Raw genomic sequence first — 24,868 nt, 5'->3', positions numbered from 1 at the left:
GTTTAAAATTCAGCTTTTTGCAGTTTACCACCTGACATCTTACACAGTGGCACTCTAGGCTATTTCTCCATCTGTAAAATGAGGTTAATAGGATGCACCTTTCAAAACTGGATGCAGTGCTCAACAGGGACACCTGCCTGAGTGCAGTAAGTAGGAGGTTTGGTAGCTATGATGAGGTGGTCACTGCTTGCTGTCTTTTTCTTTTTAAAAAAATACTCACTCAGTTTTTTCTCTTGAAGTGTGTAAATGTTAAGTTCATTTATAAAGAATTCCACTGAGAAAGGAAATGTTACAGGTTCAACGACTTGTTGTGATTAGATACTTTATCAGGAAACTTACTGCACATTCATTTTCCCCTTTGTTCTCTTTGGCGCAGCCTCACAGTTAGCCAAGTTGGCCAGAACTTCACATTCGTGCTCACTGACATTGACAGCAAACAGAGATTCGGGTTCTGCCGCTTATCTTCAGGAGCAAAGAGTTGCTTCTGTATCTTAAGGTAAGGAAAATGGCTTTGGCTATTGGCTAGTTCTATGAAACAATGTCAGCTTTTGGGTTGGTCTTCTGTAATTAAATTTTCCAGCTGTTCTTTTTATTTTCCTATCTGCTTCCCATAAGTCACTGCACTTGGGGAGAAGAACTTTACAATGTTGTCCTTGCACTTTAAGTTCTACAGATAATTGTATTTATTTATTTGTATCACATCCCTTGGGTGGAAAAAGGGATCATTGCATCTGTGGAGTGTGCAGAAACTGGAGAATCAGTATGGCTTCAGTTCCTCCTTCTGTTATCTGGAGCTGTCAGAAATTAGCCTGTTAGGCTTTCCCTTGGACATTTTGTGTATGTAAGATTATTAATAAAGTATGTGTCTGCAGTTCAGGACGTCTTGCAGACACTGATTGTGTCCTTCTCAAAGTAACACCCCTGCCCCTTTCGGGTCAATGAGTAAGTAACTGTTTCCCAACTTGGCTCCCTCTGTAGAGGTTTTGAAAAAAGTGCAGAATCCTGTGAGAAGGCTTCTTTAGGTCTTCCAAAATTCCCTTCACACACCAGAAGCACACTTACTTAATGCTCTGTTTCCTCCTGCCAGAGGGGTAAGGCATATTCCGGGGTTGCAGGATGTGTGGAAATCTGATTTCAGAGCTGCTGGCTCTGTGGGCTCCTGCTGGGCGCCTCCTGAGGGGGAGGTAAAGGCATCCCACACACTCTCCTCTGCATCTGCCTCCGTTAAGTAGGTGTCAGAGGGGCCTGCCTCCTGTCTCTGCTCATGTGCAGCAGCGCAGGGCAGGACAGCAGGGAGGCGCCCCTGACAAAACCCGGGTCCCCCATCTTGGGCTTGAGCCTAGGAATAAGAGGCCAGACCCACTATGAATTCCAGAAGGAGTAGTTCTCTGGTGTACTAGTCTCTGCATTTTCTTTTCTTCCTCACTAAGAGCAGACCCCCTTGCCCCCAGACACACACACACCCTAACACCAGGGGGGTGGTGAGGGCTAACTTTCAATGTCTTAGCTCTGTAACTGTCAGTCAGAAATGCTACTTCTGCATTTCTCTACACAAATCTTATTATTGTGTTTAATCAGTGAAGTCCACTGGCTCCTTCATCAGGCATAGTATCTCTAATTTGAACACTAGAGGACAACTGCTGGGAAGACCTTAAGATGGAGGTACAAACCCGGCTGCTTTGCAAGACTCCTGTTCTCAAGCACGCCTCTAGCCCAGGCCCAAGGACTACCTGCCCTGAGTATTAGACTCTGATATAAATTATTATTTACTTTTTTATTTAACAATTTTTTTTCAAGAAAATTTTCTCTTACATTTTTGTCTGATGTTGTATTTCAGCCTTGGCTAGGACACTGCATATTTATGTAGTCATTCAGGGAGATGAGGGTTGAAACCAAGTTCTTGAAGTTTTGCAGAAAGATTTTGTCCCATAATGTTTTGGGATGTGATGTTTCTTTCAAAGCTTGGGTGTATGCATTGAGGGAAGGGAGATTCTTGAATTGGTACAATTGCAACCACTCAGCACACTTCAGAGAGTGGAAAACTGTTTATTTAAAAATTTAAGTTTAAAAATTGCTCATACCTGATTCTGGAGTTTGTATCTACATGTAGGGCCATGTTTGTGACAAGCTAGTTGAATAGCCTTTTGCTATTATCACTTAGAATGAAAAATAGCAGCAATTGGTGTGTTTTCTATCTGTTGTACTAGCTAGGAGCTATAGGGGAAAATTTGGTGGGTTAATTCATTCACTTGTTTGTCAGTCCTTAATCGAGTCTTACTATTAGCTAGTCCTTGTCCTTGAAGAGTTCCCGAGATGAGCTGGGGAGATGGATGATCTTGCTACAATATGCTATATATAACACATAGAATGAGCCCGTGGAATAGTGTCTTCTTACTCTTGCTAATCTAGTGCCCCAGAGCATAGTGGCTGTAGTTTAAATAGTCTTCTATGGATTCTGGGACATGCATTTCATGGGTATTTAACATGAGGACAGAAGGCTGTGTTTATCTTATTCAGTTTTTGCTTAGGTACAGGGCACACAAAATGGCACTTTCCCTGTGCTTGATTTGGAAACATTGCTGGGTTGAGACTAGCATGTGAGTGGAAGAACTTGCTGTTAACCCTGGATAACGGGTTGGTGACATGTCCAGTGGAGAGGTCTTCCAAGAGAACATTGGTGGGACTTGGGTCTGGGTTACATTATTATTTAGCATCATCTTCTTTTGCTGTTTGGTCTTCTTGCTTTGCTTCAGATGCTTTTCCTTTAGTTAATGTGTGTTTTAAACTCCAGTCATGTTCTCAGTGTGCCCAGTACTCTTAAGTCTGCTCAGCTGCCACCTTTACTTTTGCTTTTCCATTTCTTCCCATGAGGGATGTAGTTCCTGGTGATGGCATTTGTGCAGACATAGCCCCCACTGTTCTAGGATTTCGCTTCTTAGGATCACTTTTTCTCTCTCTCAAGCTCATTTGCTTCCTAGACCACATGAACGATCAGACCTTTCTGCCTTCATACATTTTTACCCATTCTTCCAGGCTCAGCTTGAGCATTTCTCAGAGTCCCCTTTTCCAGGCAGAGGTAATCATCCCATCTTCTGGATGCACCCAGCATGCTTTGCACTCTTAAGCTATCCACTCATAAGCCTTGATCTTCTTTTGTCTTTCTCCTAGTGAACAGTTAACTCTTTACTGGTAAAGGTTGTGTTTAAGCAGCATCTGCATCCCCATCACTTAGTGTAGTGCTTGACAGAGGAGTGCATGACTTTCAGAGACAGGGAGAACCATCCCATTCAGTTGGAAAAGCAGAATACTGGGGGCTCAAGTGGGAGGACAGGCCTCATTGGATACTAATTCAAAGAGAAAATACGAAGTCCTGTTGTTGGCAGAAGCATGGTTCATATTACCAGACAATTCATATTAGTCGTAAGAGGTGCACCTTTGATTCTTACACTTTGGATTCAGTGACACAGTGGACAGGCATTGTGTCCATAAAGGATTGGGTCATTAGTATTTTACAAAATTTAGACATAATTTTACAACGAAAGGTTCTTAGACATCCTTTACTCAATATAACTTACTAGATTCATTGTTAGGGGCATTGTCTGTTCTTCCCCACTAGAATGTAAGCTTCATGAAGCCTGGGAATTCTTAACCTGTTTTGTTCACAGATACATCCAAAGCATATTAAAGAATGTCTCTGTACATAGTAGACAGTTAGTAATACTTGTTTTATGAAGGATTGAATCCCTAAGTTTATTTAAAAAAATTCTTTTTCAAAGTTTTTTTGAACTCTTGTTACCAGCTAACCTTGACAGAGATGTAGTTGTACTAAAGTAAAAACTCTTATTAACAAAAGTACCATGGTATATAAAGTCAAATGCATTATTTCCTTCCACAATTGACTGATTCTTTATACTAAAGCATTTTACTTTTCTTTGAGAGTCACCGTTATATTATTTAGCTAGTTACTAGATGCTGTGTGCGTGTGTGTGTGTGTTCAGTCGCTTCAGTCATGTCTGACTCTTTGCAACCCTATGGACTGTAGCCTGCCAGGCTCCTGTGTCCATGGGATTTTTTAGGCAAGAATACAGGAGTGGATTGCCATGTCCTCCTCCAGGGAATCTTCCAAACCCAGGGATCGAACCCACATCTCTTATGTCTCCTGCATTGGCAGGTGGGTTCTTTACCACTAGTGCCACCTGGGAAGCCCCAGGTTAAAAGCACCAGCTAGGAGAACATGAGTTATGAGTAAGTTAGTTGTTCTTCTTTATAAACCCAAGAATCCAAGAAAGTATTTTAGCATTCTCAGATAGCACCATCTGAGTCTAATATATAGTTAATATTTACCTCTGAAATCTTAATATTGTAAGACAAAGACAAAGTGACCTAGATCACTTTTTTTGTGGCTTCTTTTGCCCAAAAAACACATGACCCAACAAGGCTAAAACTGTAATAAAATATGCTATTTATAAGCAGCTTCTGATTTTGGATGATCAGAAGAAATGTAGGAGTTCAAAGTCATAACTGTATTGCTTAGAGTGGGGAGCAGTAGATTATGGAAGATAAGCCATATAGTATTAACTTATTCTTTACAAAGGCACTTTAAAAGTATTTGTGTTCTACAATTTTCTACTTAATATATAGGGATCTTATTTCAGCTCTTGAGAAAACTTGAGTAACAATCTTTATATCCAAATAGAGTTGTTCAGAACCTCTTATCCATTTTGGGAAGAAATAACTTGTTTCATCAATATGGCATCTAAAATTTTTTTAGCCTAACATTTAAAGTTTGTATTCACTTAGTAGGTATCTTCATATCTAGCATATTTCAAGAACGAGCAATGCATAACATGTGGTCTTTGGCCTTTTTTTACCTCAAGGTCCCTTAAAATAGAGACACAGATCTAGCCTCAGCTCCCCATATGAGAACCTTTCAGTTGTCCTATTCACCCAAGAGTTTGGTAAGCTGCATTTTCTGAACTTGGTATTTCAAACTGTTAACAATATATACTTTTTGTCCTTTATCAAATATGAAATTGAATTTGCTTCTAGGTGCACTGTTCCAGGCCACCTCTGATTTTGATACCCATCTCCCATTTCACTTCTACTACCCTTACTGTCTTGGGGGCCACTTCATCTTTGGGAAGGAACTAGTAAATAAGTAATTAAAATATATTGTGATAGATGCTTTTTTAAAAAAATATGTATCCGTAAGTTTCTTTGGGGTCACAGATTAGGCAGAGCTCATGTTTGACTTGGAGAATCAGAGAAAGTGGTGCTGATGGGTTCCAGTTAAATTGGACCTTAGAGAATCAGTGGAGGCTTGCCTGGAGGAGAACAGGAGGAAAGCTCTCTGGGCAGTGGGAACTGGTGCACAAAGGTCCAGAGAAATGAAAGGTACAGTAAAAGAATGATGAGAATTCTGATGAAAGATCGATAGCGAGAGACGGTGCCATAAAAGTCTTGGGACAAGACTGTGAAAGTCTTTGTGGGCCATGCTCAAGATTTTGAATTTATCCCATAGAAAATGTTGTGTCACCTGATGGTCTGGGGCAGGTGTTAGAAATATTGATGTTTGTACATGAAATTGCTATCTACACAAGCTTGGGGTTTTCTGATTATTGTTAGAGGGATGCTGTACATCACTTTGGGAATAGCATCTGATTTAGATTGGAATTTTCAAGACTCAACTTTAGTGTTTTTTTTTTTTTTTTTTTAATAACTTAATAGAATGTGTTCCTTGGATCTTATTGGGGAGTTATTATCCTTCTTTCCATGCAGATTGGCATGTGGGCTTATGTTTAAACTTTGTGTTAAGTGAGGATCTGGAACATTTTCTGACTTAATGGCAAGAACAACTATTGCATCCTTTTTTCATCTGTATTGTACTCATTTCTACTATAAACAGAAAAGCTCGGTTTTCACAGAAAAAAAGAAGCTAGAAGTAATAGAGTCTGGTTTTGAGAACTTGGGCTTCTCTAACTGCTCCAGTGTTTTTTAAACAACACATACAGTTTAGGAGAAAAATCAAAGGACTCTTTCCTTAGGCAGGTGGAATGGCAGAAACCCTTTTGTATTGTGTTTTAGCTGCTTCAGTTTAAAATAAGTGTATGGGGGATGGGGAAGGGAGTTGAGAAGGAAGGTTGTGGGGACAGCTCCCAGAGTTTTACCTTGAAAGCAGGTGCTGCTGAAATATTCCAGAAACAGATGGAATCTCCTATTCTTGTTTTAAGCTATTTATGGTTGTCTCGCCTGAGGGTACCCTGCTGTACAAAAATGTACAGCCTGATGTTTGAGGGCAGTTTGGGCATCAAAGCTGGGTCCCCTCTGGGAGACATCAGCCTTTCTTCCCAATGCCTTAAATGCCATTTGGGAAACCTGGATCTTTCATACTATTTAACAGAAAATTTTCCTCTGCTTTTCGAGTGTTTCGATCTCTCTGGGGCTGTTTGATTTCTTTTTAATTCCTTCCCTTAAAAGTATGATGGGTCAATGTTGTTTTCTAGATGGTCAGCTGGGAGAAGGCTTGATTGCTGTGGCAGATTATAATTCCACTCATTGTGGATCCTGGCACATGGCTTCTGTCAGAAACTGAACCCATGGGATGGGGCCTGTGGAGGCTCTGGTTTACTAGGCCCAGGGCCTTTTCTGAGAGTATTTTGAAAGGCTTGCATGGGAGGTGTGCTCATCAGAACATCACTTTGTGGGAGGCTTTAACTTTTTTTTTTTTTCTTAATTAAAAAAAAATGAAGTGGTTGGGGCCTGTTGCATGTTTTATTGCCACACAGATGCCTTCATGCTTAGAAATATATAATCCTCTAGGGAGTCACAATTCGACAATGGTAACAAGCTGTACAGTTTTAACAAAATCACCTTTAAAGAGGAGAAAGGGAAATAAATAAAACTGCTCTTGCTCTCCTAGTAGCCTACCATTTGAGGGCTGGGAAGCTGGGCAGTTGGAAAGACAGGTGTGTCTTCTGCACCGGCAGCCAGCCTCAGGGCCAGCCACTGGAGGAAGAAGCTTTTTTCACTCCTCCTGGTCTTTTACGAAGGAAACCAGCCTGGCTCAGGGTTGGTTTGCCAAAATCCAAGACTTTGGCTAAAAGAAAATTTTCATTTTGGGATTGAACGAGTTGGGCATTGCAATAGACATGGTATGATCTCACTGTATGTTTCGAAGGCAGAACGCTTCCTTTTCTTAATGCTCTTAATGCGTGTTTCTCATCATGTATATTTAGATAAAAGAACCATGATGGGTTGTTCACCTTTGCAGAATGATTTCAGAAGTGAATTTAAAGACCTCTTAAGAAAAATGTACTACAGCCCATCCTCATTTTATATATGATGAAAATGAGACCTGCAGAGGAAAGATTTTTTTTGTCCCAAGTTCTTTAGCTGGATGATAGCAGTTTTCTGACCCCACAATCGAGAGTCTTGTCCAAGATACGACAATGATTTTTCCACTTGGGAGAATAAGCACAAGACCACCTGGGACTAAGGTTTTTCAAGACTCAGTTGCCTCAAGCATCAAAAAGTCATATTTCCTTAGGGCCAGTGTCATTGCATTCTGTGTGAACAATCCAGCCATATGATTATAGAGTAAAGAAAATGATACAGTTTTCTTTATATCTGATGTAAGGTATGTTTGAACAGAAAACCAGTAAAACTGAGCCTGCCTTCTGAGAGAAAGAGAATCTTAACAATTCCATATGAGGGACCCTTTTTGGAAGACAGGAAAAGCATTCTATAGGAGAGGCCACTAGTGCTTTTTGATTGAGTTTGAGTGTCATCAATTTTTATTGGACCTCCCTGCAAGCAAACCACTTTCCTACAATAGCAACAATAAGCAGAGTGTATTTATTTGAGCTTTATCATTGCTTTTCACTGGGCAGGAGGTAGAAAGGAAAATAACTCAGTATGCTTCACACCTAAAATTGCCCTTTGGATCTAAGCTACACTCTTATTTTAAGAGCAAGATAGATTTGTGAATACAAAGAAGAGTTTGAATTTAAGTTTTCTGGCCCTTCCAGTGATCAGTTTTAGAAGCAGTAGGAAGTCTAACATTTGTCCGTCATGGAAAAGCCCTGGAAGACTGAGATAGTGTACCTCTTTACATCATTTCAAGGAGAAAAATCATTATGCCATCTGCACTTTGAAGAGCCCACAATGCTTACAATCAGTTATGAGTCACTTATTTTTAAGATGTAAAATTTTTTGAGGTTGTGAAGATATACTTCCTCACTAGAGGAATTTAAAAAACTTCAGAAAAGTAAGAAAAGCAGTCTATCATCTTATGATTCCCATAATGACTAGATGTGTTTCTTTCCTTGAATTGGGATCATGCTGTAGTTATAGTTTTCTGTCCAGTGTTTTCATTTATCATATTGTAAGTAAGTGTCTTTACATATCATTAAATATTCTTTCCTGAGAATCTTTCTGACTGTAAATTGTGTGAAATTGATTTACAAGACAAGAAGCTCTTAGTTATCAAAAAAAATTTTTTTTTCCTGCTAAGACTTATGTTCTTTTAAAAATGCGTTTGTTCTAGTGAATTTGTCATTCAGCTAATTACATTTTTTAAAAAAACTCAACTACTTTTTATCTTAACATGTGAGCTATTACCCATTTCTTGACAATGAAGAATAGTTGCTAACTTCTGAAAACAATGAACCTAAATAAGTATGGCAAAGGCAAAGCACTCGCTCAGTCATGTCCGACTCTTTGCGACCCCGTGGACTGTAGCCTACCAGGCTCCTCCATCCGTGGGATTCTCCAGGCAAGAGAACTGGAGTGGGTTGCCATTTCCTTCTCCAGGAGACTTTCCCAACCCAGGGATCGAACCCAGGTCTCCTGCAATGCAGGCAGATGCTTTACCATCTGAGCTACCAGGGAAGCTCAAATAAGTGTTAGTCGCTCAGTGGTGCCCGACTCTGCAACCCCAGCCCACCGGGCTCCTCTGTCCATGACATTTTCCAGGCAAGGATACTAGAGTGGGTTGCCATTTCCCTCACCAGGGGATCTTCCCAACCCAGGGATTGAACCCGGATCGCCTGCAATGCAGGCAGATTCTTTACCGACGGAGCTACAAGGGAAGCCCAAAAAAGTATAGAAATAGTATCAAAAGTCTTAGTTATATCAAGTGACAAATAATATATTTAGTTTACTTTTCCTTTCTGTGTTTCACTTTTATATCTTCAAAGTAATCCTTTTTACCACTGTAAGTTATATTATAAATTGCAAAAGTAATGTAGCATAAAGGGACTACTTTTAAAGTTGCACAGCAATTGATTTTGAGTATATTATATTCTGACTGGAAAGAAAGTATACATACCTTAAAATTTCATGTAGAAACTTAGGGACTTTTTAAACATTGTAGATAAAATTAAGTTCTGTACTATAGTACGCAGTAGAAATTGAATAGGTTTTTATTTCTCTTTCATGGCAAGTGAAACTACCAGTAACCTTCAGCAAAGCTAAGGGCAATTGTCTCTAACTCAATTCAGAAGTGTTAGAGTACCTCTATGAAGATTTTAAATCCCTATCTAAAATACAAAGCAATATGTATTACAAAATTAATTCTGAGAATCATCCTTTATGGTTTCTAATCTATTATATTTCAGATGTCTTTGAAGTAAAGTAGGTGGAGCTTTGTATTTGGGGTTAATTGTCCCATTGTTCAGTTATTCAGTCTGGTATTTTAACTAGCTCTTTATGTGTATTAATGAGCCCAAAATGCAGCAAAAAAAATGCTGGGCTCTAAAGAAAAACTTGACATTTTAGAACTTACTTAAACGTGTGGTGGAAAAAGAAATCAGTGTCCTGTAGTTTTTTTGCTTGAACTCATAATGACTGGTTTCTTTTAAAAAAATTTTTAAGTTTTAAAATCCTGCTCCCACAAGAAAACAAGAAGTCTTTGGGGGGATAAAAAACAAAACAAAAAAACCAAAAAGCCACAAAAGCAACTCCAAGCTAAAGGAAAGTATGTTTGCTAGTGGCCAGTTTCTGCTGAGCTAGGCATTTGCTGTCATCTATTTTAAAAGGAATACATATTTGGTAATTTTGGTTATCATTTTAAAGAAATTTTTAATTTGTACCTTTTCTTTATTAGCATATGAAAATATACTAAGTGTTGATTATCCTCATTAAGTAAAGATAGCCTTTGTGCCCTAACCACTGGAAGCAATACTTGTTTTTACCTTAAAAAAAATTTTTTTTTTAATTCCCCAGAGATTATTATCCCTGGTCTTTTTATCTGAAGAGATAGTTTACCTTCATGCAGTGGGACTCCCTGAATTTGTCTTTCCTCAAATTTAATACTTACGTTATAATTAAATGAACATTGGTAATTGGTACTATATTTGAATTTTTAATCTTCTTGAAAATTGGATTAATAATATAAAATGTTTTCATTTACCCAGCATTCATCTTTGTCAGTTATTTCAGTGGTGAATTGAGGATAATACTAATTGAGAATTTCATTGTGATGACTAATAGTACACACAAAGAACTTAAGTACTGTTTTATCTACTATGTAAATGTTTAACTACAACCCTGTGCTTTTCTTTTGTAAACTGTGAACTATAATCTGCAAAAGGAAAATGCATTGATTTTAGCGATATATACACATGTAAGTATATATATGTGTGTGTACATATATTTATATAGTATATATACTCACATAAGTACATACAAAAATTATATAGCAAATACTCATGTAATTACCCAGTTAAGAAATTTCCAACACCTCAGAATAATTTGTTCACCTGTGTGGTGGTGGTTTAGTTGCTAAGTTGTGTCTGACTCTTGTGACCCTATGGATTATAGCCTGCCAGGCTCCTCTGTCCATGGGATTCTCCAGGCAAGAATAACTGGAGTGGGTTGTCATTTCCTTCTCCAGGAAATCTTCCTGACCCAGGAATCAAACCCAGGTCTCCTGCATTGCAGGCAGATTCTTTACCAACTGAGCTACAAGGGAAGCCCTACATCTGTGTATGTATCCCTAAATAATATGGTATGGTTTTGTCTGGTTTGGAACCTATATAAATTAAATTATACAATATGAAATTATTTTAAGTCTTCTTTTGCTCAGTTTTTAAGATTCATCCATGCTGTTTCTTCTCTTTACTATATGAGTATTACATATTGTATGACCATACTATAATTTGTTTATGCTTTCAACTATAGGTGGCCATTTGGGCTGTTTCCAGGTTGTGGCTTTTATGAACGTTCTTGAACAGATATCCTAGTACACAAAGGCACTCGGTTTTGTGGTATATGAGCCTAGGAGTTGAATAGCTGTGTGTTGGGTACATACATCTTCAGCTTTATTGGATAATGCCAAGTTGTTTTCTAAAGTGGCCATGCCCTTTTACTGTTCTGCCAACTGTGTGTAAACCTCTTTCTAGTTCCACACTGCTGCCACTTACTGCTTTTTAAAAGAAGACATGCAACTTGCTATTCTCCTTTCTCAAAGCCTGTGAGATCTGGGTCTTGTCATTCTTTATTTCCCTAAAGATTAATTTGGCCTCATTGTCTGAAGAGGCATTGCTAGAGAAGAGGCATTGCTGGGGTTGTAAGAAGCAAGTTGATCATCCCTGAGGTGAAATGAGCTGTGAGATGGCATGGCATAAAGAGCATGGTCTGGAGTTAGAACAGAATTTGAATCCTCGTCCTGCTGATGCAGAAATGTGCTTTTAGATGCTCCATTTACTCTTTCTGGGCCTTAATTTCCTCATATCTACTTTTTTGGGGGGGTGTGGTGGTGCTGAAGACTAGAGATAATATAGGCAAAAAATCTTGGTAAGGTTGTCTCTGGTAGCTTACAACATTATGTGGCTCAGGAGTTTCTAAAAGAAGGATAGACCAGTTGTAACATATACATGTCATTGTCATACATGGGATTTGTGTGGGCATGTACATAACCAAGTCTATGTGAGCCTGGTCACATCAACTTGAAGATGATACTGAGTGGCTATGAGGTGGGCACTTATACACTATAGGTCCAAGTGGAAAATGATCCAACATGCCTGGAAAATAATTGGTGATATGTACTCACAATCTTTATATGAATTGTTCCCATTTTTGAAAATCTTCTGAGGAAAACTCAAATATATGTACAGTTATGTATGAGGATGTTTATTATAGTATATAGAATGAGAAATTAGTAACAATTAATTGAGGGAGTTAGCTAAATTAATACCATTAAAATTATGCTTTTGGTGATTATTTAATGACATGGAAAACATCTAAGATATACAAAAAAAGCAAGATACAAATTTTCATATATGATATCTCTATTTTGTAAGAAAATTAGAGGAAAAAAGCCTGGGTGATTGCATACTTTTAAGCATTAACTTTGAGACTAGTTAGGTAATGGGATCACGTGTGTTTTAAATTTTCTTCTTTGTATGTTTTTAATGAAGTAGTTTTAGCAATTTTATCCTGTCAAGTTCAATTCAAATATTCATTGCACCACAGTTTATGTGTTTTTTAATTTGGAAAAATTATAACTACCTTCATATAAAACATGATTCCAAATATAGAATGCTGCAAATGGTAGTACTTTAACTACCAAAATGACCACTGATGCTCTAGTATGGTTTTCCCCTCCTAAGTTTCCAGAATGGACTTAAGCTCTAGAATCAGACTCGTCTTCACACTTCATTTCGACTGTGTACTAGCCATAGGAATGGAAGCAAGTCACTTCACATTTCTGAGCCTCAGTTTCCTTATCCGTAAAACAGAAAATACTTCCCATGGTAGCCATGAGGATTAGATGAGATTTTTGGTGCTCAATTTAAAGTAATTATTCCCATGTTGCCTTGCAAAATTTAAAAATACTATTAGTTATAAAATGTACCACAGAGGTTAAAAACAGCTTTTCAAGGGGAAAATAGGAGTTGTATTGAGTTTTCAGATTGATTTCAAGAAGCATCTTGAATTTAGAAACAGTGAAAGTAAAAGTTCATCTTAACTGAGAAATGATTATATTAATTTCACAGTGGGATAGTTAACATCTATTCTATAGATTACCACTGTTTTACACTCTTCTTATTGATCTTTTAATTTTCTCAGAAATTTCTATCCTATTTGTGTGAAAAGACTAGGAACCTATTCCCAATTCGTGCCTCAAACCTGCTTTTTATGGCCTCAGGATCTCTGTCATAACCCGTTTTATGCTTTCACAAACTGAGCCCCTGGGGAGCTGTCTGCACTTTTCAGTGTGATCCAGCTGAATTCCTCCCCTTCCCCACTCGAGCCCTTTGATTTGCCAGGTTTTTGTTCATCTACCCTAAGGATGGACTGAGATTGCTGAGCATGGCCTCTCTTGTGGTGCAAAGTGAGAATTGTTTTTAATTGAGCAGAAACATGTGGAAGGATCAGGAATATCTCAAGGGATTACAGAAAAATTCCAAATTTGTACTACTTACAGCTTGTGTTTAGAGCAGGGTCTGCTGGGAATAAATGTTAGTTAGTGTGGCCTGTGACCTTAAAAACTGTTGACATGGACTTCAGCCAGAAACTAGCCACAGACCTCCTTTGTTAAACTCATTCATAGCTCCTTGAAAACTCTAGTCAGTGAAAGTTGCCAGCTCCAATCTAAGCAGATCCTCCCCCCCCCCTTTTTTTTTTCCCATGCTTTGGAAACAGAGGACGCCCCTTAACCAGCAAGGCTTCTTTAATAGGACTACATGGCCTTAAACGCAATTGGAATTGACAACTTCCTGGCTTGGGTTTGCCAACTGGCAGGGCTGTGAAGCCAAGGGGACAAACAGCATTGGGGCGCTGTGCACTTGTGTTTGTGTATGTGCGGAGGAAACTGAACTCCAGAGCACTGCGATACCCCTTCACTCCAAAAGCAACACTCTGGCCTGGATTGAACACATCTTCCTAGTGTTCTGGCTGGGATAGACAATTCAGAATTCTCTCTCAACATAAGGAAAAGAGAAACTGACTGCCCTTTCTTTCTGATGGTGATGATTCTGGCCTTTCCCTTCTCTCCTCAAAACCCTTGATTTAATTTTTTCGTTGGTGTTGCGTTGCCCAAATGTAGAACAACACATTTTTGGATGGTACTCAGCATCCACTCTGGGGGTTTACTTAACAAATTTCAGTTTTTATCAAGCTGAATGGGTAGCCAGGATATCCCTTCATTTTACTGGTTGAGGAAATGAGGCATGAGAATGTTAAGCAGTTTTTTGTGCCTTGTTCTCTGTCAAAAAAAGTTATAAGAAAGGGCCTTAGAGGCCCTGCAAACCAGCATAGTAATTGAGACTAGAAACTAGTATTTTCTCTAGTTCTTATCTTTAAAGACTACATTATCTGAATTTAAAGACATGGATGCAAATGGAATGTTTTGAAAAAATGAAAAAGTTAATTAGACTAAAAAGAGGAAACAGTTTTTCTGCTTACAGAGTTTCTTTATTTTAATACTATACCATGTTGATGGTGGTTAGGAAAGCTATCTTGATTATCATTTATCATCCTGAGTTATACAATCATATCAGTCCATATCTCTCTCTACTTGATTACTTGTTAAATTTTGGTTGTTGGAATGCAATATTTATCTCCAGTTATGCCATTGAAGTTGTTATTTTTAACATAAATACTCCAGCAAACTTACCACTTGTAAAAGCTGCTGATGTTTGGTGTGATTTTAATCAGTCACGTGTAAGAAGAAAAAGGATTCTTGGCCTAAGAATCAATGGCACATAGGCTAGAAATATGGAAACTCTAAGAGAAATTATTTAATTTCCTAGAGACTTTATAAGAATTCAGATGTGCTTGAGAACATATGAGAATACCTGATCTATCATAGGTGTACCCTAAGTTCTTGTTGAATGAATAAAATTGGTAAAAAACAAACAAGCACCTTATTTCCCAGCCCCAGTATTTGCTTGTTCACATACACATAAATAATACCCCTTCCTCAATACCTTTACCTTTAGACCATTTATTACTTCCACAGAAGGTAGATGATGTCCTAATGTTTTAATGACCTAAAATTCTAATGCAAAGCTTTTAGATTTAGAACTAGACTCAAATTCTGACTTATTAGCCATGTGACAAATCAAGTCACTTAAGTTTTTCTAATTCTCATTTCCCACATCTATAAAATAATGAGACCTACTTTGTAAAGTTGTTAACATATAGGTTAAATGTTATATGAAACACCTGATATAGATGTTAAAAACAATTGTTTTTCAGAAAGGAATTTATTATTTTCATCAAATATTTCTCTCCTGCTGTCTGTCAAAGGGTGTCATAGAAAAAGTCTCAAATACTTTGCTGACTCTAAGACTCACCCTGCTCAATCAGGGAATTTAGTCACTCTGAAGATCAGCTAAGAGTGATCTAAATATCCCAAACTCTAAATAGAAAATGTTTGTTTATTTGTTTGTTTAGTCTTTCAGTTGTGTCCGACTCATTGCGACCCCATGTAGCCCTCCAGGGTCCTCTGTCCATGGGATTTCCCAAGCAGAAATACTGGAACGGTTTGCCATTTCCTTCTCCAGAGGATCTTCCTGACCAGGGATTGAACTTGCGTCTCCTGCATTGGCAGGTGGACTCTTTACCAGTGAGACACCAGGGAAGCCAGAAAATCTTTACTAGGCTATAGGCTATGGAAATGATGGTTGTTTTCTGTGCCTGTGCACTATACTAAGAGTGGATAAGATTGTTAGAGAATATATTTAGATAGATAAATTCTTGCCTTTTGTCCATTAAGATGCAAGTAATCTCAGAACATTACACAGTACAGAGAATTACATGGAATTCTTTGAACTTGTGTTCAGTTCCCTTTCTCACAGGATTTCACTGTAAGTGCTCCTATTCTTAAGCACGTGTAAATGTTGTTTTACAAGAATTAATTCTAAAGCTCTCCTGTATTTGAGCTGATGAATCCATTGGGTTTCATAACCTCTGTATTTATTATGTGAGTTTCAACCTTGGTGTTTTGTGTGAATAGCAAATTATATGAAGCGGGCCCCCCCCCTCTCCTTTTTTGTCTCCTACATACCAGGGCACTAAAAAATGTACTCTGAACAAGGTGGAGGGTGAGCAACTCTCATGTGTAGAAAAGGGGAGATTATTTGTCAGATTTTATTTTGAGGGAATATTTTCCCCTAAGAGTTCATAAAGTGAGAGTATGTCATCTTTTCTTCTAAAGATTTCCCCCTAATGTTACCTCATTTTCTAAACTTTCATTAATAGCTCTTTGCAGCTGAAGCAAATATTTTAGATCTTTCTTGTACTTTCCTCCAGCTGGGAGTGTCTTTCACACATCAAAGGCAGATATGAACCTCTCATTAAAAGACAGTATGAGTTCATCATCTCAAAAGTGGGACCTAAAAATCTGAGATAACTTTCAGTTACAAGTCATATTTAAGCTGGACTGAGATTTTTCCGTGGGCTACTACATTTCTTAATTTGTAGCTCCCAGATGCTTTAAAGTCTGGCTTTCTCCCTTGGTTTATTATATCAGAAGATTATCCTTACTCTGAGTAGGAACTTAGTTGTAGGGCTTAGGAAAGATAAATGCTTTAAAATTTGCATTCAATAAGAAAATAAGGATCCTGAAGCTTAGGAAGAAAACCCAAAGTTTGCTTGTTGTTTTCTCTCCCTTCTCTCCTACATGAATTTTGTGCTAGGCCTTCTTACACCCTTACTGCACGGCCTGCTCTAGTGTCTATAAGGGAATTATTTGAAATTTAAGTCAATTCTGAAAACTCTACAAATCCCTCTTTTCCCACCTATTGCTATTGAAAAGCAACACTGAAATCAGAGTGATTCAACACCTTTCTTGAGAGTATGGCAGATAACTGGTTAAAATCCTCAGATTTTATTTTTCAAAGCATTTCTAGATTAGGGTGAAGGCTGGAATGTTATGCTGAAGCTGAAAGACATACTAATATGTTTTTAGCTTTTAAAATTTGTATATGTGCATAAGCATACATGTGAACATGTTACAACAAAATATTGCAAGTTCCATCATTTGAGTAATAGCCACAGCAAATCCAGTTTATGTCTTTTCCATAGTATTTACTTTCCTCACTTTGGTCAATTTCAAGCTCTGTGTTAGTATTTTTTAGCCTAAGGTGAAAGTTGTCCTCAGATAAATATTAGGATGGCCTGCCAGCCAAATCCTAGGCAACCTAGTGAATTGCACTCTTTGATAGTAGAAGGGTCTAGTTCAAGTTGCTCTGAATGTCCTTTAACTATAAAACAATAGCCTTAACAAAAGTTGCTAGTGTCCTTCAAATGGTTTCTGTACCAGTAGCCAATTCTTTTGGCACTTTAGGATATGAGGTTTGTTCCATTAATAATTTGGAATGCAAGTTTTCAGAGCATTACAAAGCCCATGAATGGTGGGGGCAGTCACAGACAGAAAAGTATGTAGATAGAATGAAGATGCATGAAGTAAAAACTGAAAAGCAAGCAAACAAAAACATCGCCTCCCCACCCCCCAAAACATATACACAAGTAAGCGTAGACCCAGAAGGTGTTGACTCGGCGGTTTTTCATTCTTTACAGCTCTAGGGACAAGTTTAAATTGGGAAAAAATTGTTTTATTCTCTTGTGCTGTGTTGAACCGGAAGGCACTGTTTGATGTGATCTGGCCCGGGTGTCAGCACTGCAGCTTCGTGGTGATTGTCTCTCTTCAGGTTTTCACTTTGTAAAAGGAGAATCAGCAAAGAGTTGTTTAGGGCCGTTAAGTTATATTTAGTGACTGTTTTTGTGTGTGTAACAAGCAAACATAGATTAGTTTAAATATTTTAAATTTAATTTCATTTTAACTATTAATCCTAAATCCTCTTTAACAAATGCTGGTTGTGACTCCCTGGATAAATGTTAATCTGTTTAGCACTTTACATTCTGGATATTGTTCCTCTATTTAAATTTGTCATTCTTCTAGGAAGTTTTCTCAGCTTAAGGCCAGTAAACTTGTTATTTTACTGGTCTTTTAAATGGTCTTGAAAGAATTTTCTGAGATTATAAATTCCCGGAAGGATATTTATATTTTTGGTTACGTAATAGCTTAGAATGTAAATGTCAAAACTTTAATAACAGTTACCAAATAACAGTCCAGTTACACACTTGGAATTCAGGTACATTTGTTTTAAGAGTATTGTTTTCAAAATATTTCCAGAGGATGGGAGTTGCTCACGATACATATCAATCCACTGTTTGCTCCCTTTGAAGTGCTGTGATGGCTGCTAAGTCCCCTGCAGAAAAGTTTGAAATCTCTTCCTGGTACTTCCTGTTATCATATAATACTATTTTAAAGATCAAGGGATGCACATGAAAGTCTTTGCTTCTGTTCCCCCCCCCCACCCACGCCAAACATAGCTAGATTTTCTTAGTAAATTTAATTCAAATTGCACAATTACATAGTGACTTAGTTCAATTCAAGGTTAAGTGTGTAAAATTTTAAATGTCTTCCCTGTTGATACCAACAGTAATTCTAAGTAAGTAAGTGAAAGTTGCTCAGTTGTGTCTGACTCTTTGTGACCCCCAGGACTATACAGTCCATGGAATTCTCCAGGCTAGAATACTGGAATGGATAGCCTTTCCTTTCTCCAAGGGATCGTCCCAACCCAGGGATCGAACCCGGGTCTCCCTCATTGCAAGCGAATTCTTTACCAGCTGAGCCACCAGGGAAGCCCAACAGTAATTCTAACTTAGTATAATAACAATTGTAACTCAGACATAGGTACTCCTCTAGCTTACCTCACTGACTTTAATGAAACTTAGTCTTAAAAATACCAGTAAGTTACACTGACATTCTATAACTTTAAGGTCAATAGCCTTACAGCATTGGTAGTTAATTAAGACAGTCTTCATTGGCAGCAGTGTAGTATATAGGAAATACTAGTTTTAGGACTTGGTTTCAAGTTCTGTATATACTTCTGATAGGCCAGGTGACATTGGGCAAGATGTCTGACCTGTACCAACCTCATCTGTAAAATAAGACAATTAGATTAGATAGTTGTCAATGTCACTGGATAAGTTCATATTAGTTTTTAATATTATATAGTGAAGGCAATGGCACCCCACTCCAGTACTCTTGCCTGGAAAATCCCATGGATGGAGGAGCCTGGTGGGCTGCAGTCTATGGGGCTGCTAAGAGTCGGGTACGACTGAGCGACTTCACTTTCACTTTTCACTCTCATGCATTGGAGAAGGAAATGGCAACCCACTCCAGTGTTCTTGCCTGGAGAATCCCAGGAACAGTGGAGCCTGGTGGGCTGCTGTCTGTGGGGTCACACAGAGTCGGACACGACTGAAGCGACTTAGCAGCAGCAGCAGCAGCAGTATTTGAACTTATCTCATCTGATTCAAAAATTCATTTTCCTCCCACTCTTATGTGCTGCCTCCATCACATACTTTCTGCTTATCTGACTTAGGTTCAGGAGACATTTACTGGTTATCTGTAGGTGCTGGGTATTCCAGTATAGGCACTGGAGATGGAGTGTTATATAAGACATACACATTCCCCATCTTCACGTGACCCAGGGTTTGAAGGCAGACATATAATTAAACAATAAGTTGTAATATTCAACCCTGCTAAGGAAAGCAGAGGCTATTAGATGCCTGTGTAAGTGGTTAGTCATCTGTGTATCTTAAACAGTTTTCTCCGAATAGCTGACTTTACTTGGTTTCATAGTGCAGTCTTGTGCTGTGTGTACTTAATTGCTCAGTTGTGTCCTACTCTTTGTGATCACATGGACTGTAGCCTGCCAGGCTCCTCTGTCCATGGGGATTCTCCAGGCAAGAATACTGAAATGGGTTGCCATGCCTGTCTCCAGAGGATCTTCCCAACCCAGGGATCAAACCCGGGTCTCCTGCACCGCAGGCGGATTCTTTAAGGTCTCAGTCACCAGGGGAAATCTAAAAGTAGTTCTGGTTCGGGGGTGAGTGTAACATTGTAACAGCTCATATTTATTAAATGCTTACAGTTTGCTGAGTGCTTTCCATGCATTCTCTCTTTTAATCCTCAAAATAACCTTGGAGAGGGCACTATGGACCACATTACGCAGACAAAACTGAGATTTGCAGAGATTAAGTTGCTTGCCTGAAGCAAAACAACTAAAAAGTGGCAGAATTCTTCTAATTCCAGAGGCTACATTCCTAAACAAATTTGATCAAGTGAGTGGACACATTAGAAAAGTTTAAATCTATTTTTTGTCAAACTTGAGATAGTATGACTTTTAATCCTATTTTGTCATTTTTAGTTTATTTTAAATTCACTTTTTGAAATGTACGGTTTTATGAGTTTTGACAAATGCAGGGTCAAAACATATCTACTACTGCAATTAAACTAGAGTTCCATAAGTCCATAAGCAAATTCCCTTTGTAGTTAAACCCTTTCTGTTGCCAACAGGGCTTCCCAGGTGGCTCAGTGGTAAAGAATCCACTGCCAGTGCAGGAGATGCAGGATTTGTGGGTTCAGTCCCTGGTCGGGAAGATCCCCTGGAGGAGAAAATGGCAACCCCTCTCCAGTATTCTTGCCTGGAAAATCCAATGGACAGAGGAGCCTGACAGGTTATAGTCCATGGGGTCACAGAGGGTCGGATACAACTGAATGAATGAGCACACACATACATACCTGTTACCAGCCATAGACAACGACTGATCTCTTCTTCATCCCTAAACTTTTGTCTTCTATAAAATGCTGCAAAATCTAATCATGTGTTCTATATCTTTTGGGGACTGCTCTTTCACATAGGAAAATGTCTTTAAGTTTCACCCATGTTGTGTGTGAAAACCACAATCACAGAAAGCTAACCAAATGATCACAAGGATCACAGCCTTGTGTAACTCAAGGAAGCTATGAACCATGCTGTGCAGGGCCACATCCAAGACAGGTCATGGTGGAGAGTTCTGACAAAACGTTGTCCACTGGAGAGGGAATGGCAAAGCACTTCAGTATTCTTGCCTGAAGAACCCCATGAACAGTATGAAAAGGCAAAAAGATATGACAACGGAAGATGAACCCCCAGGTTGGTAGGTGTCCAATATGCTACTGGGGAAGAGCAGAGAAATAGCTCCAGAAAGAATTAAGAGGCTGGGCCCAAGCAGAAATGGTGCTCAGTGTGGATGTATCTGGTGGTGAAAATAAGGTCAGATGCTGTAAAGAGCAGTATTGCATAGGAACCTGGACTGTTAGATCCATGAATCAAGATAAATTGTATGTGGTCAAGGAGGAGATGGCAAGAGTGAACATCAACATTTTAGGGATCACAGAACTAAAATGGACTGGAATGTGTGAATTTAATTCACATGGCCATTATATCTACTACTGTGGGCAAGAATCCCTTAGAAGAAATGGAGTAGCCCTTATAGTCAACAGAAGAATCCAAAATGCAGTATTTGGGTGCGGTCTCAAACAGGAGAGAATGATCTTGGTTCATTTCCAAGGCAAACCATTCAATATCAGTAATCCAAGTCTATGCCCCAACCACTAATGCCAAAGAAGCTGAAGTTAAATGGTTCTATGCAGACCTACAGGACCTTCTAGAACTAACACCAAAAAAAGATGTCCTTTTTATCATAGGGGATTGAATATAAAAGTAGAAAGTTAAGAGATGCCTGGAGTAACAGACATGTTTGGCCTTGGAGTACAAAATGAAGCAGGGCAAAGGCTAACAAGAGTTTTGCCAAGAGAATGCGCTAGTCATAGCAAACACCCTCTTCCAACAACACAAGAGATGACTCTGCATGTGGACATCTCCAGATGGCCAGTACCAAAATCAGATTGATTATATTCTTTGCAACTGAAAATGGAGAAGCTCTATGCAGTCAGCAAAACAGGACCTGAAGCTGACTGGGTCAGATCATAAGCTCCTTACTGCAAAATTCAGAGCTTTTGCAATAAGGAGATTGCAAAATTGAAGAAAGTACAGAAAACCACTAGGCCATTGAGGTATGCCCTAAATCAAATGCCTTATTATTATACAGTGGAGGTGATGAATAGATTCAAGAGATTAGATCTGGTAGACAGTGCCTGAAGAACTATAGATGGAGGTTTGTAACATTGTACAGGAGGTGTGACTGAAACCATCCCCGAGAAAAAGAAATGCAAAGTGATTGTCTGAGGAGGCCTCACAAATAGCTGAGAAAAGAAGAGAAGCAAAAGGCAAAAGAGAAAGGGAAAGTTATACCCAACTGAATACAGAGTTCCAGAGAATAGCAAGGAGAGAAAGAAAGCTTTCTTAAGTGAACAATGCAAATAAATAGAGGCAAGCAATGGAAAGACTAGAGATCTCTTTAAGAAAATTGGAGATACCACAGGAACATTTCATGCAAAGATGGGCGCAATAAAGGACAGAAACGGTGAGGACCTAACAGAATCGGAGAGATCAAGAAGAGGTGGTAAGAATACACAGAAGAACTACACAAGAAAGATCTTAAGGAGCTGGATAACCATGATGATGTGCTCACTCACCTAGAGCCAGATATCCTAGAGTGTGAAGTCAAGTGGGCCTTAGGAAGCATTACTATGAACAAAGCTAATGCAGGTGATGGAATTCCAGCAGAGCTATTTCAAATCCTGAAAGATGATGCTGTTAAAGTCCTGCACTCAATATGCCAGCAAATTTGGAAAACTCAGCAGTGGCCACAAGACTAGAAAAGGTCAATTTCCGTTCCAATCCCAAAGAAAGGCAATGCTAAAGAGTGTTCAAACTACTCTACAATTGCACTCATTTCACATGCTAGCAGGGTAATGTTCAAAATCCTTCGAGCTTGGCTTCAACAATATGTAAACTGAGAACTTCAGATGTAAAAAGGATTTAGAAAAGGCAGAGGAACCAGAGATCAAATTGCCGACATCCTTTGGACCATAGATAAAGCAAGGGAATTTTAAAAAAATGATCTACTTCTGCTTCATTGACTACACTAAAGCCTTTGTGTGGATTGCTACAAACTGGAAGATTCTTAAAGAGATGGAAATACCAGACCACCTTACCTGCATCCTGAGAAACCTCAATGCAGGACAGGAAGCAACAGTTAGAACTGGACATGGAACAATGGACTGGTGCAAAATTGAGAAAGGAAAGGAGTACATCAAGGATGAATATTGTCACCTGGCTTATGTAACTTACATGTAGAGTGAAAAGTGAAGTCGCTCAGTTGTGTCCGACTTTTTGCGGCCCCATGGACTGTAGCCTACCAGGCTCCTCCATCCATGGATTTTCCAGGCAAGAGTACTGGAGTGGGTTGCCATTTCCTACTCCAGGGGATCTTCCTGACCCAGGGATTGAACCCAGGTCTCCCACATTGTAGGCAAACGCTTTACTATCTGAGCCACCAGGGAAGTCATGTACGTGTAGAGTACATCATGTAAAATGCTGGGCTGGATGACTCCTTAGAATCAAGATTGCTGGGAGAACTATCAACAATCTCAGATATGCAGATGGTACCACCCTAAGGGCAGAAAGTGAAGAGAAACTAAAGAGCCTCTTTGATGAGGGTAAAAGAGGCAAGTTAAAAAAGCTAGCTTGACCATGGTACATGCACACAATGGAGTATTACTCAGCCATTAAAAAGAATACATTTGAATCAGTTCTAATGAGGTGGGTGAAACTGAAGCCTATTATACAGAGTGAAGTAAGCTAGAAAGAAAAACACCAATACAGTATACTAATGCATATAAGTAGAATTTAGAAAGATGATAACGATAACCCTTTATGCAAGACGGCAAAAGAGACACATATGTATAGAACACTCTTTTGGATTCTGTGGGAGAGGGAGAGGGTGGGATGATTTGGGAGAATGGCATTGAAACATGTATAATATCATATATGAAACAAATCGCCAGTCCAGGTTCAATGCATGATACAGGATGCTTGGGGCTGGTGCACTGGGATGACCCAGAGGGATGGTACGGGGAGGGAGGTGGGTGGGGGGCTCAGGATGGGGAACACGTGTACACCCGTGGCGGATTCATGTTGATGTATGGCAAAACCAATACAATATTGTAAAGTAATTAGCCTCCAATTAAAATAAATAAATATATATATATATATATATATATATATTTTTTTTTTTTTTAAAAGCTAGCTTGAAACTCAACATTCAAAAAACAGACCATGGCATCTAGTCCCATCACTTCATGGCAAATAGATGGGGAAAAAGTGCAAACAGTGACAGACTTTATTTTCTTGGGCTCCAAAATCAGTGTGGATGGTGAGTGCAGCCATAAAATTAAAAGACACTTGCTCCTTGGAAGGAAAGCTATGACAAACCTAGACAGTGCATTAAAAAGCAGAGACATCACTTTGCTGGAAAAGCTATAGTACAGTCAAAGCTATGGTTTTTCCAGTAGTCATGTATGGATGTGAGAGTCGGACCACAAAGAAGCCTGAGTGCTGAAGAATTGATGCTTTTGAATTGTGGTGCTGGAGAGGAAGCCTCTTGAGAATCCCTTGGACAGCATGGAGATCAAACCAGTCAATCCTAAAGGAAATCATCCCTGAATATTCATTAGAAGGACTGTTACTGAAGCTGAAGCTCCAGTACTTTGGCAAAGACCCTGATGCTGGGAAAGACTGAGGGCAAGAGGAGAACAGGGCAACAGAGGAGGAGGTGGTTGGATGTCATAACTGATTCAATGGGCATGAATTTGAGCACGCTCCAGGAAATAGTGAAGGACAGGGGAGCCTGGCGTGCTGTGGTTCATGGAGTCGCAAAGAGTTGGACATGACTTAGCGACTGAACAACAACATGTTGTGTGTATCAGTGACTCATTCTTTTTATTGTAAAGTAGGTGAAAGTATCCATTCACCACTGAAGGATGTTTGGGTTGTTTCAGTTTTTATGATGATGAGTAAAGTTATTGTAAATATTTGCATAAAGGTTTTTGTGTGAA

At 38.9% G+C, this 24,868-nt stretch overlaps 1 protein-coding gene across 3 annotated transcripts in view; it reads left to right on the top strand.

Moving 5' to 3' along the window:
* DENND1A (DENN domain containing 1A) overlaps positions 1-24,868 on the top strand; it is a 520,884-nt gene that overhangs the window by 171,465 nt on the left and 324,551 nt on the right. For all 3 annotated transcript variants that reach the window (XM_055541097.1, XM_055541098.1, XM_055541100.1), the window contains exon 5: positions 377-496. In XM_055541097.1, coding sequence (XP_055397072.1) covers positions 377-496 — 120 coding nt within the window. The remainder of the gene's footprint in view (positions 1-376; positions 497-24,868) is intronic.

The sequence above is a fragment of the Bubalus kerabau genome, chromosome 11 (genome assembly GCF_029407905.1).
Source record: "Bubalus kerabau isolate K-KA32 ecotype Philippines breed swamp buffalo chromosome 11, PCC_UOA_SB_1v2, whole genome shotgun sequence".
Taxonomy (NCBI): Eukaryota; Metazoa; Chordata; class Mammalia; order Artiodactyla; family Bovidae; genus Bubalus; species Bubalus kerabau.
This window is presented reverse-complemented; position numbering and strand designations above follow the sequence as displayed.